This window comes from Salvia splendens, chromosome 9, assembly GCF_004379255.2.
Source record: "Salvia splendens isolate huo1 chromosome 9, SspV2, whole genome shotgun sequence".
Lineage (NCBI taxonomy): Eukaryota > Viridiplantae > Streptophyta > Magnoliopsida > Lamiales > Lamiaceae > Salvia > Salvia splendens.
In genome coordinates this window covers 13,985,581-14,001,387 of record NC_056040.1, presented here as the reverse complement: position 1 = coordinate 14,001,387, position 15,807 = coordinate 13,985,581, and the positions used below count along the sequence as shown (strand labels likewise).

The following is a 15,807-nucleotide window of genomic DNA, read 5'->3' as shown; positions in this document are numbered from 1 at the left end:
CCATCCTAAAACCAATTGGTGATAAGAGGAGGGGTTCATTAGACTTATATACTAGTTTCAGTTTTCTCTTGACACTGATGTGGGACAGTTATATGTTATATTTTTAGTTTCAATTGCCAACACCCTCCCTATATTATATTTTTAGTTTCAATTGCCAACACTCTCCCTCAAACCCCAGTTTTATGTTATATTTTTAGTTTCAATTGCCAACACCCTCCCTATGTCCTCCCTATGTTATATTTTTAGTTTCAATTGCCAACACTCTCCCTCAAACCCCAGTTATATGTTATATTTTTAGTTTCAATTGCCAACACCCTTCCTATGTTATATTTTTAGTTTCAATTGCCAACACTCTCCCTCAAACCCTTCAAGGTGAACCTTGGATTGGTTGCAGTTATATGTTATATTTTTAGTTTCAATTGCCAACACTCTTCCTATGTTATATTTTTAGTTTCAATTGCCAACACTCTCCCTCAAACCCTTCAAGGTGAACCTTGGATTGGTTGGACTTTTTTTCAAGGTGAACCTTGGATTGGTTGGACTTTTTTCTAATCGATTGGACAATCGGACCAATTTTTTTTCGATCGGTTGGACCACTTGGCCCAAATTTTTAAGTCCAGATATACTGCTGGGTCAGTCATTTTTTCGGTTTCGGCCCAGATATACTGCTGGGTCAGTTAAATTTGACCCACAGTCGGCGACCCGCTCTGATACCATGATAGAAATCCATGGGTTCCATCCTAAAACCAATTGGTGATAGAAGGAGGGGCCCATTAGACTTTTATACTAGTTTCAGTTTTCTCTTGACACCGATGTGGGACAGTTATATGTTATGTTTTTAGTTTCAATTGCCAACACCCTCCCTATGTTATATTTTTAGTTTCAATTGCCAACATTTATAATATGTCACTATTTGATGATCTGTTGATAATTTATCAATATATTAGAATAAAAACAAAGAAAGAGATGCTACTTATAGAGTAGTTTTATATTTAAATATACGAGGAGAAATAAAATTAATGTTATAATAATGAATATTTTTTTTTTTATTGTTTGTGGATATTAGTCTGGTGGATGGTGTAGTTCGAAAATAGATTGTTACAATAGATCAACTACACCGCGAGGGAGTACTTACCCATTTATTGGTAATCAAACCAACTTCTCAGGGTTACTAGATACAAATTCTACTTTTAATCCAGGTATATTTGTCAATAAATTAAATTAATTTTTGCATTCATTTAATTGTTGTTGAATTTAAATTTTGATTTCATGTTCATTCAGAATTCTACAATTGGCATAAAGTTTATATTTACTATTGTGATGGCTCATCATTTATGTCGGATATCAAGCATGTCGATCCAGTAAGTCTTCAATTGTGTGTATATATTTTTTCTTAGCTCCTCTCTTGAGCATTTATATAAATTATTATTATTATTATTTCAGAAGAATGTCACTTTAATATCATCACTTTTCAGTGTCTTTTTCCGGAATATTATGTTGAAGATATTCAGACGCCCCTCTTTTTACTCGAATCAGCCTTTGATGCATTTCAGGTAATGGCTAGACCTTTTTCTTCCATTAAAATTTTATATAAATTGAAAAAAATTTAGATGGAGTATAATTTAGTGGACATCAGATTGATTATTTATTAATTAATAAATTTATGTTTCTAATTAGATTTGTTTTGTTCCAGATTGAATACAACACACTGCCTGCTGTTGGCGGTAGGCTGGGATGGAGCAATTGCCTTGGAAATTTAAGACACTGCAATTCTACACAATTAGGAATAATGAGAGGTATTCAAACTTAATTTCAAGTAACAATATATTTTTAAAAATTTACTACTATGATGCATGCATGTATGTATATAATTTCAGATTTTCGAAACACTTTCATTGGAGCTCTATTGAAGCTGAAGCACTGTTTGAGTAGAGGGATGTTTGTTCATTCTTGCTACCTCCATGGCCACATCTTGATAATACAAGAATGGACATGCTCATCTCTTCAAGGAAATAACATACTTGCAAATAAGGTTAAGGTTACACTATATGACCATTTATTTCTTTAATTTGTGTCATTTGTCTGCATTAGTAATTATTTTGCGGAATGTGCAGACAATTGCACAAGCCATCAGTGATTGGTATTTTGATCGAAGTTCTTTTCGACAAATAGATATTGAGAATGACTTACCGCGGAACTGCAGCAGCTCACTCACTCCGGAGCTCTTCGTCCATAAATGTCTTGCCACTCTGTCTAATCATCCAACTTGTAGTTATTCATGAATCAAAATTCTTTTCTGCACTTAATTGCAACATCTGGTTTGTAACACCCTTTAATTGAATAATTATAAATAATGTCATTCTCGAATACATTTTTTTTAACAAGTTGTCATATGCTTGCTTACATGGGTTGTCTTGTCTCATTAGTGAAGCTCATCTCTCAACTGATAACTTAAACTCATAAGGAAAACAATTATTTACTTCATGTAATTGTTGATATACTTCGGGTTTATATGAATTGTGAGCTCATATATATGTGTTACGTATGGTTGAAGAATTAGATGTAGTTGGAAATTCTGTTAATGAGCGGCCAGCTCACGTAGCGGTTATAACCGCGTCGGTTGAGAATGGGGAGAGCAGCTACGAGTCAGCCTAATCATACTTAAACCGTGGAGAGCACTCATGCATTCAGAATATAACAACATTCAGAAACAGAGAGAGAATCAATCAAGAGAGATAAAAGAGTTTGAGACTTGTGTAGTTTTCACTTGAGTTCATAGCTTCATTCTTAGTCTTGAGAGTTGTATAGCTAGTCGAGTTTCTAGCTTGAGTTTGTAACCCTGTTTCGATCTTGATCAATAACACAACCGGCTCAACTTCGTCCGTGGATGTAGACTTACGTCGAACCACGTAATCCTCTTGTTCGTGTGTTTTCTTTACTCCTTTACGTCTTCACAACTTGGCGCCGTCTGTGGGAAGAGGGAATCGAATCCTTTTGTGAGGACGAATGGCGATCTCGCGGTATGAAGCAGAGAAATTCTCGGGGAAGAATGACTTCGGTTTGTGGAGATTGAAGATGAGAGCCATGTTGGTTCAACAAGGGTTGGCAGAGGCCTTGAAAGCGGACTTCTGCAAGAAGGATCCAGAGGCCGATCCTGAAGAAGAGACGAGTGCAGAAGCTGACATCAAAGAGGCTGCCAAGAAGGCAGATCTGATGGAGCGAGCTCATAGCGCCATTATCTTAAACCTTGGCGATAAGGTGCTTCGAGAGGTGGCTAAGGAAACCACTGCAGCTGGTGTGTGGTTAAAGCTCGAGTCGCTCTACATGACTAAATCACTCGCCAACCGATTATACATGAAACAGAGGTTATATTCATACAGAATTGTGGAAGAAAGAGGGATCGGTGAGCAGATTGAAGAGTTCAATAAGGCCATCGACGATCTTGAAAACATAGATGTAAAGATGGATGATGAGGATAAGGCCATCATCCTACTGAATGCGTTGCCAAGAAGTTTTGATCAATTGAAGGATGCCATGCTCTATGGAAGGGAGGCCACCATTTCGTTGGAAGAAGTTCAATCGGCACTGAAATGCAAAGAATTGCAGAGGCTGAACCAAAAGACTGGACCACATGAGCAGCAGGCAGAAAGTTTGAATGTAAAGTCATTCAAGGGCAAGAAGTTTCCAAGGAAGAAAACTGGAGTGCAGAAATTTCAGGATAATCACGCAAAGATGGCGAACGATTCTAAGGAAAAAGAAACCAGATCGTGTCATTATTGCAAGAAGCCCGGCCATATCAAGAAAAAACTGTTTTTCATGGAAGAAGAAGCAAGCTGAGGAAGAGAAGGATCAGCACAGCTCTGATTGTGTTGAAGGAATTGAAATAGCTCACATCATGAATGTCATGGATAAGGATGATAGGAGCTCATGGATAATAGACTCAGGTTGCACTTTTCACCTATGTCCAGTCAGAGAATGGTTTGAAGAACTACAAGAAATGGATGGATCCGTATTGCTGGGCAACAATCAGACATGTAAGATTGAAGGCATGGGTAATATCAGATTGAGACTTGCTGATGGGAGTATGAGTATTCTGCAGGAAGTCAGATTCATCCCAGAGATCAAGAGAAATATAATTTCTCTAGGAATGCTGGAAACAAAAGGGTACTCTACCTTTTCCAGTAGAGGAATGATGAAGATTGCAAGAAATGGTGTGGTCATTTTCACTGCAACAAGAAGAAATAACCTATATTACATGGAGGCTCAAGTGGTGAGTGGATCCTTAGATTCGGTGCAGACTGCAGATTTGAAAATGTGGCACTCAAGGCTTGGTCATCTAAGTGAAGGAGGCATTAGAGAGTTTGTAAAAAGGGGATTGATCAACATCAGCAATGATCAAGAAAGATTGCAACCGTGTGAAGAATGTGTCCTGAGTAAGAGCAAGAAGTTGCCATATTCAAAGGGACTACACTGCTCAAAGGCTCCATTGGACTATGCCCATTCTGACCTTTGGGGGCCAGCCAATCCAGCAACTATGGGAGGTGGTAGATATTTCTTGTCAATCATAGATGACTTCTCAAGGAAGTTGTGGGTATATGTTATCAAAGAAAAGTCTGATACATTCAAGAATTTCAGATTCTGGCATGCTGAAGTTGAAACAGAAAGGGGAAGCTCGTTGAAATATCTCAGAACAGACAACGGGCTGGAGTTTCTCAGCCATGAATTTGAAGATTACTGCAGGAGCAAGGGGATAAGAAGGCACAAAACGATCCCAAGCAACCCCCAACAAAATGGGGTTGCAGAGAGAATGAATAGGACCATATTGGAAAGAGTTAGGTGCATGTTAATCAGTTCTGGAATGCCTAAATCCTTCTGGGGAGAAGCTGTTGCCACAGCAGCAAGGCTGATAAACAAGAGTCCTTCTTCTGCCATAGAGCATGAGACACCAGATGTGAGGTGGTATGGGAGGAAAGGTAATTACTCCAGATTAAGGCCATTCGGGTGTATGGCTTATGCTCATGTAAGGCAAAGCAAACTAGAGCCTAGAGCTCTGAGATGTGCCATGTTGGGATACCAAAGGGGAGTAAAAGGATTTAGACTATGGTGCCTTGAACCTGGAAAGCAGAAAGTGATACTCAGTAGGGATGTGATTTTGAGGAACACAAGATGCCTTTTCTTGAAAAACAGAAGAACAATGATACTGACAGTAGCAATGATGATGCAAGGGTCCAGGTGGAGCTAGAGCAACCAAGTCCTGAATCTGAATCCAGTGATGGTTTGGATCAGCAAGGACAAGCAGGAGACATCACAGGTTCGAGAAGACACAAGTTCTGGAGATGTGGGAGATGGTGGTGTTTCTAGTAGCTCCACAAGGGATGATGGATACCAGTTGGTCAGGGATAGGGCTAGGAGAATTCCTAAGCCTTCTTCAAAATATAGTGAAGCTGAGTATGTTCTGTTTGCCCTTTGTGTGGCAGAAAACATTGAGTATTCCGAGCCAGCAACTTATAGAGAGGCAATGCTCAGTAAAGAAAGAGTGCAGTGGCTGGTGGCAATGAGGGATGAGATTGATTCTCTCATCAGAAATGGTACATGGATTCTTGTTGATGCGGTAGCTGGGCAGAAGCCTATTACTTGCAAATGGGTCTACAAGAAAAAGGTGGAGACAACACCACAGGGATCAAAAATAAGGTTCAAAAGCAAGGTTGGTTGCTAGAGGATTCAACCAACAAGAGGGGATCGATTATAATGAGGTTTTTTCCCCGGTTGTAAAGCATAGTTCTATTCGCATTCTTCTTGCAGTGGCCAATCAGAATGGATGGGAATTGCAGCAATTGGATGTTAAGACCGCTTTCCTACATGGGGATTTGGAGGAACGGATCTATATGCAGCAGCCCGAGGGGTTTGTGGATAAGAGGCAGAGTCAGAGAGTATGTTTGCTAAAAAAGAGCATATACGGGTTGAAACAAAGCAGCCGCCAGTGGTATAAGAAATTTGATCAGAACATGCAGAGAATGGGATTCAACAGATGTAAGTACGATAACTGTGTTTATGTCAGAAATAAGGGAAGTGATGCAGTGACATATCTCCTTTTGTACGTTGACGATATGCTCTTAGCCGGACCAAAGAGATCAGAGGTTGAGAAGGTGAAGCTGGAGCTGAAAAGGGCTTTTGAGATGAAGGATCTTGGAGATGCAAGGCGGATTCTTGGTATGGATATTGTAAGAAATAAAGAGAAGAAGCTATTATGGTTGCATCAGCAGGATTACATTGAAAGAGTTGTCCAGAAATTTCAAATGGAGAGAGGAAGGGAGGCATCAACTCCAATATCTCTCAGCTCCAAACTCTCGAAGGATCAGTGTCCAAAGAATGCAGAGGAGGAGAAAGAAATGAGTTTGATTCCTTATGCAAATATAGTAGGAAGCATAATGTACACAATGGTTTGTACTCGGCCTGATGTAGCCCATGCGATCAGCGTAGCTAGCAGGTACATGTCGTATCCGGGAAGAGATCATTGGTTAGCTCTTAAATGGATCTTGAGGTATTTGAAGGGTACTGAGCAATATGGGATTCTTTACAAGGCAAAGAAGTCGGATAGAGAGGATGCTCTAATGGGATATTGTGATTCGGACTTTGCGGCTAACTTGGATAATAGAAAATCTCAAACCGGCTATGTGTTCACGTTATTTGGATCGGCAGTGAGCTGGAAATCAACATTGCAGCCAGTAGTGGCACTCTCGACCACGGAGGCAGAATATATGGCCTTAACTGAAGCAGTCAAAGAAAGCTATTGGCTGAGGGGTATGGTTGAGGAGTTTGGCATAAAACAGAGGTGCGTTAGTGTGTTATGCGGACAGCAGCAGTGCTATTTGCTTGACGAAGCATCAAGTCTTTCACGAGAGAACAAAGCACATAGACGTGAAACTTCATTTCATACGAGATGAGATTGAAAAGGGTGGAGTGAAGATAGTGAAAGTCAGCACAGAAGAAAATGCGGCGGACATGCTTACAAAGGCATTACCGACATCCAAGTTCAAATACTGCTTGGAGTTGGTAAATCTCTGCAGACATTAGGTGTATGAATCGATGATGAGAGCTGGTTTGTGTCTGATTCGTTCAACCAAGGTGGAGAATTTGTTACGTATGGTTGAAGAATTAGATGTAGTTGGAAATTCTGTTAATGAGCGGCCAGCTCACGTAGCGGTTATAACCGCGTCGGTTGAGAATGGGGAGAGCAGCTACGAGTCAGCCTAATCATACTTAAACCGTGGAGAGCACTCATGCATTCAGAATATAACAACATTCAGAAACAGAGAGAGAATCAATCAAGAGAGATAAAAGAGTTTGAGACTTGTGTAGTTTTCACTTGAGTTCATAGCTTCATTCTTAGTCTTGAGAGTTGTATAGCTAGTCGAGTTTCTAGCTTGAGTTTGTAACCCTGTTTCGATCTTGATCAATAACACAACCGGCTCAACTTCGTCCGTGGATGTAGACTTACGTCGAACCACGTAATCCTCTTGTTCGTGTGTTTTCTTTACTCCTTTACGTCTTCACAATATGATTAGAAAAGGAACTTGCTTTATGGACACACTATTGTTCTTCTAGTCATACATTTCAATCACATTTGGGGAAATTTAGAATATTTGATAATTCAGGGACTCAACCGAAATTTCAGAAAATTTAATGAAACAAATATTCAAAATTCTTCACCAATATCAGAATTAAACAAGATTGAATCTTTTGTTACTCCATAAATCATCAACTAATTACACTTTTTTGATAAGCTTGACTTAGTAAAGTCTCCTCCTTGATCGTATCGTATCATTGCTAGAAAGTTGAGAGAGATGGCAGTTTATGCTGCTCTGTTTCCACTCAAGTCCAAGCTTAGGGGATATCTAAAGCACTACGACGCTTGCTTTGATCCTCCATCTCTCCAACTCACACAGCATCTCTACAAAGAGGTTGTCTCCTTTCAAGAACTTTTGGGGAGATTGGACAGCAGAAGCAGGGAAAGATTGAATGCTTCGCTTGCACAAATCGCAGTGGCAATACCCAAATTCCACGATCTGTTTTCATTGCATCTCTCTGAGCAATACGACAAAGTTCCAGAACAGAGAAAGCGAAGGTTACTTCGCTTAGGCCTAAATCCAGATGAAGAAGAACAAGGAAGCGATCCAGTCTCACGTTTGATAGACCTCAGACATCTAAAACCTAATGTCCATTCCTTGATTCAAACTTTCAAGAAGGTGAAAGAGGAGCACGAAGAAAAAGAAGAAGATTTATGTGCAAACAAGGCCAAGATGGTTGGATTATCCGATCTGCAGACTCTGCTCAAGGAAGAGCTAGTAAGAGCGTGGAGTCAGGATGTGAAATTACTCTCGGTTGCTGGGATGGCGGGCATCGGTAAGACCACTCTTGCTCGTACAATATACGAAGATTTTGATATTGTAGAATGGTTTGAATGTCGTGCGTGGGTGGAAGTAGGCAGAGAGTGGCAGTTGCACAAGATTATAAGGAACATTCTAGATCAAGTGAATTCCCATGAAATGGAAGATGATGATGAGAGAGTGAGTGAGTGCTTGAGAGAGAGTTTGAAGGGTAAGAGATTCTTGATTGTATTGGATGATGTGTGGGATGCAAAGGTTTGTCATGACATAAAGAAGCTTGCAGCTACTATTGGGTATCTAGTTGGGAGCAGAGTTTTGCTTATCACTAGGATGCAAGGAGTAGTCGAAGGCGTTGGGTTAGAATCCGGGATTGATTCCATGGATATGCGGCTTATGGACAAGGACGAAAGTTGGGATCTTCTTCGTGAGAAGGTGTTTGCTACGGAGCCATGCTCGTTCCAGCTCGAGAAGGCTGGAAGGAAGATTGCAGAGAAATGTGACGGCCTTCCTCTTACAATCATCAAAGTGGCTCATCTCCTATCAGGATCAGAGAAGACCGTGGAGTACTGGAACGAGGGAGCAACGCGAGATAAACATCAAGTCTTTAAAGCTGCATATGATGAAGTATCAAAGGTGCTATATCCAAGCTATGAAAACTTACCTCATCATTTGAAGATGTGCCTTTTGTATATGGGAGTTTTCCCTCAAAATGCTGAAATTCCCACGTCCAAGGTTGTAAACATGTGGCTTGCTGAGGGATTACTCGAACAGAATAAGGCTAAATCTTTAAAGAAGCATGCTCTAAAATGTTTGGATGAGCTTGCTTCAAGTAGTGTTATGGTTTACAAAAGGAGCACTAGAAGTTCCTCTGTGATGTCCATTGCTGAGAAAGGGATCAAATTTTGCGGCCTCCATTCTTCGTGGTGGCACCTCTGTCAACACGAAGCTAGGAAGAACAACTTTTTCTGCGTACTCGACAGTCAGGAAGACAGTTCAGAGGAAAGTATAAAAAGTCAGAGCAGGTTGTGCATTCACAAGAACATCTTACTTTGTATCAAAGAGGTATACGATTCAGTAGAGGAAAACTTTGCGTTCTCTGCACGTTCTCTCCTACTTTATGGTCCATATAGTCGATATCCAGTGCCAATATGTTCTGCTTTGAGAAAGCTTGAGGTGCTTGATGCTCTCAAGATTCGTTTCTATGATTTCCCATTACAAGTAGTAGAACTAGTTGAGTTAAAGTACCTTGCTCTCACGTACGATGGGGAGATCCCTCCTTCCATATCCAAACTTCAAAGGCTTCAATTCATGATTGTTTGTCCACATCAGCACATCAGATCAGGTGGAGCTTCGTTGTATCTGCCTCGAGAGATATGGGATATCGAAGAACTGAGGCATCTTCATGTCATGGGAAGTGATTTACCTGATTTATGGGGCACCCCGTTGCCAAACCTCACGACGCTTTTGGATGTGAGTGCTTGTAGCTGTAGAAAAGGTGTTTTCGAAAGAATCCGAAATTTAACAAAGTTAGGGATTCGAATCGAATTACCACCTGATCATTGTGATGAGCCTCTGAGTTACTTTGATCATGTTTCCATTCTCAAAAATTTGATCTCACTTAAATGTGTGGTAGTGAATCCTGAACTTAGGTCTGAGTTTGTTCCTCCTCCTACACTACCAAATCTCCCAATATACCTAAAAAAGTTGGCATTGAGTGGGATGGGGTATCCATGGTCAGAAATGAGCAAGATTGCTTCATTAAAAAAGCTGCAGGTTCTCAAGCTGCGATGCAATGCATTTCAAGGACCAAAGTGGGAAGTCGAGGAGAAGACGTTTCCAGCACTCGAATATCTTCTGATGGAAGACTGTGATCTGGAGCACTGGAAAGTTGAAAGTGGAAGCTTCGAAAGGCTAGAGCATCTAAGCATAAAGCATTGCTACAATTTAAGAGAGCTCGACTGGGAATGCGAAGATAATATTTCGATGATTGAAGTAGACGACTGCGACCTTATGGTTGAAAAGCAGATAAAAGAGGCAAAGTGGGGGAAAGGAATGTTAGCCTTGGACTTCACTATGCATTATTCTTGGAATGATGGGAAGCATAAGCCATGAGAGAAATCTTGATCTAGAATAGACGCTCACTTATTCATTTCGGTTTAATTTCATTGCTTGCATATTTCCCCCTTCCTTCTCCTGTATATATATAGATTGTATGAAACAAACTATTTGCTTTAATGTTGTAATATCAATCATCTACACAATTTCAAGAAGGCTACAGACACTCATACTTGGAGAAATACGATCAACTTACTTGCAAATCTAGTACACCAGAGATCCCATTCGAACTCCCATGAATCATAGTCAACACATAAATAGTGATAAGCTAAAAGGAATCTACACAATTAAGTTTTGAATCTTGATTACCCTTAAAATCATTGATCAATCATGAACAAATCCAAGCAAAATTCCAAGATACAGAAAAATGATAAGTGCTGACAATGCTAATGCTACAACAGAATCTACACAATTAAGTCTTGATTACCCTAAAAAATAACGGCAAACCAGTAACTATTGCTCTCGGAACTACTCTGTGAATCTGTCTCCTCAGAAGATTGAGCAATCAAGCCGGCACTGGACGAAACAAATAATACAAAGTAAGAAATGAGTACAGATCAATGGTATTTTTGTGCAGGACTACAAGGAATTAAAAATCGTGTGAGAGCGCTTCAAGATCTTTACTGGTTACAGTAGAAAAAGGTGGCAAGTGATCATTAATAACATGTAATACCGGCTGAAATCAATGACAAAATCTATAGTTTTACTTATTAGCTATGAAGGCCATAGACACTCAAAGTCTTCAATAGATTAGATGCTAAAATCAGTGAGCACCATAGGGGAGAGAATGATTGACGAAACCTCAAAATTCATCAAGGTTTGGGAAGCAGATGACTTTTAGTGAAAGAGTGCTTTTTTATCTATTATGTCTACATTTAAAAGCTAAGAGCTTCAATTTGTTAACATGATGCAGTATGAAGAAAATCACCCTTGCAAGACTAATATCAAACCTAAATTCAAGGTAGCAAACTTATGAAGTATTTATTCAAGATGTTGGAATCAAATCAACCAATGGTAGACTTGAGTTACTTCTCCAATTAATGAAAACGCATTAGATCATGATATAATTAAATACTAAATAGAAGTCCTAGAGATATGCGCATAAAAACAGAAGACAAGGCATGATAGCTAAAAGAATATCATATGAAGTTGAAATACTTATAAAGGGCGAAAAAACAAGATGAAGACATACTGTATGTAGCAGTATCAATTTGTTCAGGGAGCTCCTTTATATCAACTTCAAACCTCTCTTGAACCTGTTCCGGGAAAAGGGCACATTTTAAACCCAGAAGCTCTAGGAACCCATGGAAAGTGAGAAATGGCATGATGATATTTACCTGATTGAGAACATCAGAATCTGATGCAGATGATACAAACGTAATAGCAAGCCCCTTGGTGCCAAATCGACCAGCTCGGCCCACCTGTAGTAACAGAAAATTCAATAAGGTGACCTGGTCCACAATCAAGTTAGTTAATTAAGCACATCAAGTCTTAGAAACGGCCATACCCTGTGTAGGTAGGTATCTGCAGAATCTGGCATATCATAATTTATAACAATGTTCACACGCTCAATGTCAATTCCTCTTCCAACTAAATCAGTTGCAACTAAGATTCTCTTCAAACCCTCTTTAAAACCTTTGTAGCGTGTTAGCCTGAAAAGGGCAGCACAGAAGTCTATGATCAAATACTATTAAAATAATAGGACCAAATATATTCCATTGCAAATCTGCATTGGCATTAAAAGATAAACTTGCCTTTCTTCCTGAGACATTCCAGAGTGTATGCATATCGATGGAAAGTTGCACTCTACAAGCAACTTGTTTAGTTCAGCTGCCCGGCTAACACTTTTAACAAAAATGACAACCTGGTTGAAATCCAAGGCATCAAGAAGGTCATTTAACTTCCGGTTCTTCTCCAAATCTGTCAGCTTGATGTAATGCTGGAAAATAAACAAAAGAAATATAATTAAAAACTTTGTACTAACAGGCAAACAATAAATACATGCTCCATAACAATGCAGATCACTGTACCTGTACAAGCCCATGAAGAGTCAATTTTGCTTCATCATCCACATAAATTTCCATTGGCTGCAAAAGGAGAAGGATAGTACACAAAGTTGAATCATAAGTTGCGGACAATCAATCAGAGGAGTGTAGCTTAAAAAATACATGAATATCCAAAGCCAATACAAATGCTTTTTCTAATGGCAGCCTCATTTTGTAATCCTATTGGATTATAGGGTGAATGCTGACCATATAGCATATAACTATATACTCCCTCCATTCCATGTTAATAGAGTCATTTTTCTCTTTTGGGAAGTTCCAACATAATTGAGTCATTTCTATTTTTAGCAAAAAGTAATCTTCCATCTTACTTTTTCTCTCTCCATCTCTCTTACTCTATTCTCTCTTACTTTATTCACCATCCACTTAACACACTATTCTTAAACTCCGTGCCGAAAAGAAATGCTTCAATTAACAAGGAACGGAGGGAGTAAGTAATAACAACCATAATGGCAAATACTTGACCTACTTGCATAATTATAGGCTCAACTGTTTGGTCTTTGAGGATTCAAGGATGTCCAATTACATTGGTTAACAAGTACTCAAATTCTGTTACATCCTCAAGCCTCAACCACCACCAATTCCCAGAGGTAATTGGGATCACAAAACATTAAGAGTGCAGCAAGAATAGAAGTAAGTTGTATAACTAAGAGAAATAAGGTTAAAGAAAATTACATCTTGCATGAACTTCTTGCAAACAGGACGAATCTCCTTGCTCAGGGTAGCTGAGAACATCATCACTTGCTTATCATGCGGGGTCATCTTGAAAATCTCTTGAACATCTCTTCTCATATCTAATAAAGAGTCACTATTTAAGCATGATATCATAGTTGACTTATTCTAGAAGTGTTTATAACTCAATCGAAAACAAACATACCAAGTGACTCTAGCATCTTATCACACTCATCAAGAATGAAGTGCCTCACATTTTTTAAACTAAGATCCTTGTCTCTAGCAAGAGCTAGTATCCTTCCAGGTGTTCCGACAACAATATGGGGGCATTCATTCTTCAGCAAGTCCTTGTGGGTTTTAATGTTAACACCACCATAGAACACTGCAACTTTCAGATCAGGCAGATAGGTACTAAATCGCTCAAACTCATTGCAAATCTGCCAAAAAAGCAAGATTAAGTAATTAGGGAGTTTGACATCCACATCAAGATGGAAATTTGCATTTGTTCACAAGTATAATCTACTAAAATTGATGTCACTCAAAACCATGAATGTGCATTATCCAGGGTACCTGATATGCTAGTTCTCTTGTATGACAGAGGACAAGGGCAGCTACTTGGCCAGAAACAGGTTCAATCTGTTGTAGGGTAGAGAGAACGAATACAGCAGTTTTTCCCATCCCAGACTTCGCTTGACAAATAACATCCATTCCCAGGATAGCTTGAGGTATACATTCATGTTGCACTGAGAAGTAGTACAAGGAAAAGCCGACGAACGAATCCTCAATCAGTAAAAAAGTTCTTCAAGATTCGTTTTTATTGAAAGTGGTTAGCTAGACCAATTTTTTAATGGAAATCAAGATAGTCTGATTAATTTTTACCTGAAAAAGAGGAAATAAACAGATGGTTAGTCAGTTTCATGTAAAGACAAGCTTAGACAGTACATGTAAGGCAAAAAATTCATATGTGCATAATATGCTGGCAAGATTTTATCATTAAGGGACAACACAATGGCGTACATAAAAGGAAAGCCACAAACCAGAACGGGAAACAACTTAAATCGGAAAACAAAGCCATAGATTGTCATGGAAGATTAAAAGTGATTAACCCTGCAAAGTACTAGGTCAAGGTATTATCTTCAAATGCAAGGGTGGAAAAGTATTCTGGGTGTTATCTCAATGCTTAGAAATATCGATTTTTTTGGTCAAGCTCAAGCAAACAGGTCAAGAAGGTAAGATAATTTTGGTGAACTGTTTGGAGAAAAAGATAACAGTGTCCCAAAAGCTAATCAATGTCATGCTATTTCATCTTTATTCAAAAAGTTTTTATTTCGGTGAACTATTCGGAGTAAAATTCTACAGCGCTCCTGCTCCTGAAACTAACTACGGTCATGCTATGTCATCTCTATTTGAAAAGTAATTATGAATTTCAAGCAATGGGCAGGTGCCTACCTTCTGATGGATGCTCAAACCCAGAATCCACAATCGCTCGGAGAAGCTCTGGCTTCAGTAAAAAATCTCTGAAACCCGAGCTATGAATCCCTACATAACCCCTGCATTGACCAAAAGAATACATAAAAATACATTGAAAAGATAGGCCAGCCACAAGAAAGTCACTTAAGGAGTAGACCAAGGTGCGTGGTAGTGCAGTGAAATCAAGGGAAAACTATCAAAGAAAACAAAATCCCCCTCAAAGCTACAAAATTAACAGAGCCATTCTTTCGAACTTGATTATGAAATTTTGACCGACCATCCATCACTGGATTCCAAATTAACATATCAGTTGGAGAAGGCAATTAAGGAGTTCTCAAAGCTCTGGTTCCAAAATTATCAGATCTCCCACAAACTAAGTGCCTAACGACTATAAGTCTCCACTAGACTCGATTCAACAAGCGACCCACACCCCTCCTTACCCAATCTAGTAAATGTTTCGAGATTTATGCTTTTACAGATAAGTCAATAACCATTATTCAACATATACACCTCATACTCAATCAAACAGAAACCAAACTTTCAAATTAGCGCAAAAAGCAATTACTTTTTGACGGTTTCCCCGGAAGGCTTTCCGTTGGCTGAGTCGGGGGCTTTCTCTTCTTCTTCCTCGTAGTCGAGAAGCTCTTCCTCGTAGACTTCGTTGTCTTTTACTTCGCCCATCTTTCCCCTGTAAACGCAGAAATGAACAGCCTTCCGAATCTCAGCTCGAATTAACGAATTGAAATCCAATTTCAAGCCCAAAGCGGAGGATGTGTGGTACTCGATGCGTACCTTGAATTGAAACTGCGTGAGATTTGATAAAGAGATGGGGCGCGCTGGGGAAAAGGGGGAGATAAACCCTAATGATTTCGGGGTTTTAAACTGCTAAGCGAGCTCCAACTCCAAGGGTGAAATTTCAAAATTCATAAGTATCGAATAATTAGATTTCCAATTGTGTACCATTTCTAATTTTTTCAAATTCAAAAAACAATTTCAATTTTTCGTTGTTCACATAATTAGATTTCCAACTGTGTACCATTTCTAATTATTTCAAATATTTAAAAACCCAATTTCAAATTCTTTTCTTGTTCGGTTTAATT

The 15,807-nt window shown here is 39.2% G+C and overlaps 3 protein-coding genes across 3 annotated transcripts; 2 read left to right on the top strand and 1 right to left on the bottom strand.

The window, feature by feature from the left end:
- The first annotated feature begins 1,097 nt into the window (after positions 1–1,097).
- On the top strand, positions 1,098–2,282 carry LOC121749182 (pectin acetylesterase 8-like). Its single transcript, XM_042143774.1, has 6 exons — positions 1,098–1,199; positions 1,282–1,361; positions 1,476–1,553; positions 1,694–1,796; positions 1,878–2,038; positions 2,115–2,282. Exons 2-6 carry the CDS (start codon positions 1,335–1,337, stop codon positions 2,280–2,282), a joined length of 537 nt encoding a protein of 178 aa, XP_041999708.1. The 5' UTR covers positions 1,098–1,199; positions 1,282–1,334.
- Positions 2,283–7,844: 5,562 nt separating this feature from the next.
- On the top strand, positions 7,845–10,042 carry LOC121749181 (putative late blight resistance protein homolog R1B-16). The gene is made up of 2 exons (XM_042143773.1): positions 7,845–9,857; positions 10,037–10,042. Exons 1-2 carry the CDS (start codon positions 7,845–7,847, stop codon positions 10,040–10,042), a joined length of 2,019 nt encoding a protein of 672 aa, XP_041999707.1.
- Positions 10,043–10,782: 740 nt separating this feature from the next.
- Positions 10,783–15,655, bottom strand: LOC121748168 (DEAD-box ATP-dependent RNA helicase 15-like). The gene is made up of 12 exons (XM_042142393.1): positions 15,500–15,655; positions 15,273–15,395; positions 14,687–14,787; positions 13,808–13,980; positions 13,443–13,674; positions 13,241–13,359; positions 12,533–12,589; positions 12,257–12,441; positions 12,010–12,154; positions 11,840–11,923; positions 11,695–11,758; positions 10,783–11,018 (listed from the first exon to the last, which is right to left on the bottom strand). The coding sequence occupies exons 2-12, from the start codon at positions 15,386–15,388 to the stop codon at positions 11,008–11,010; spliced, it is 1,287 nt and encodes a 428-aa protein (XP_041998327.1). The 5' UTR covers positions 15,389–15,395; positions 15,500–15,655; the 3' UTR covers positions 10,783–11,007.
- Between the last annotated feature and the right edge of the window lie 152 nt (positions 15,656–15,807).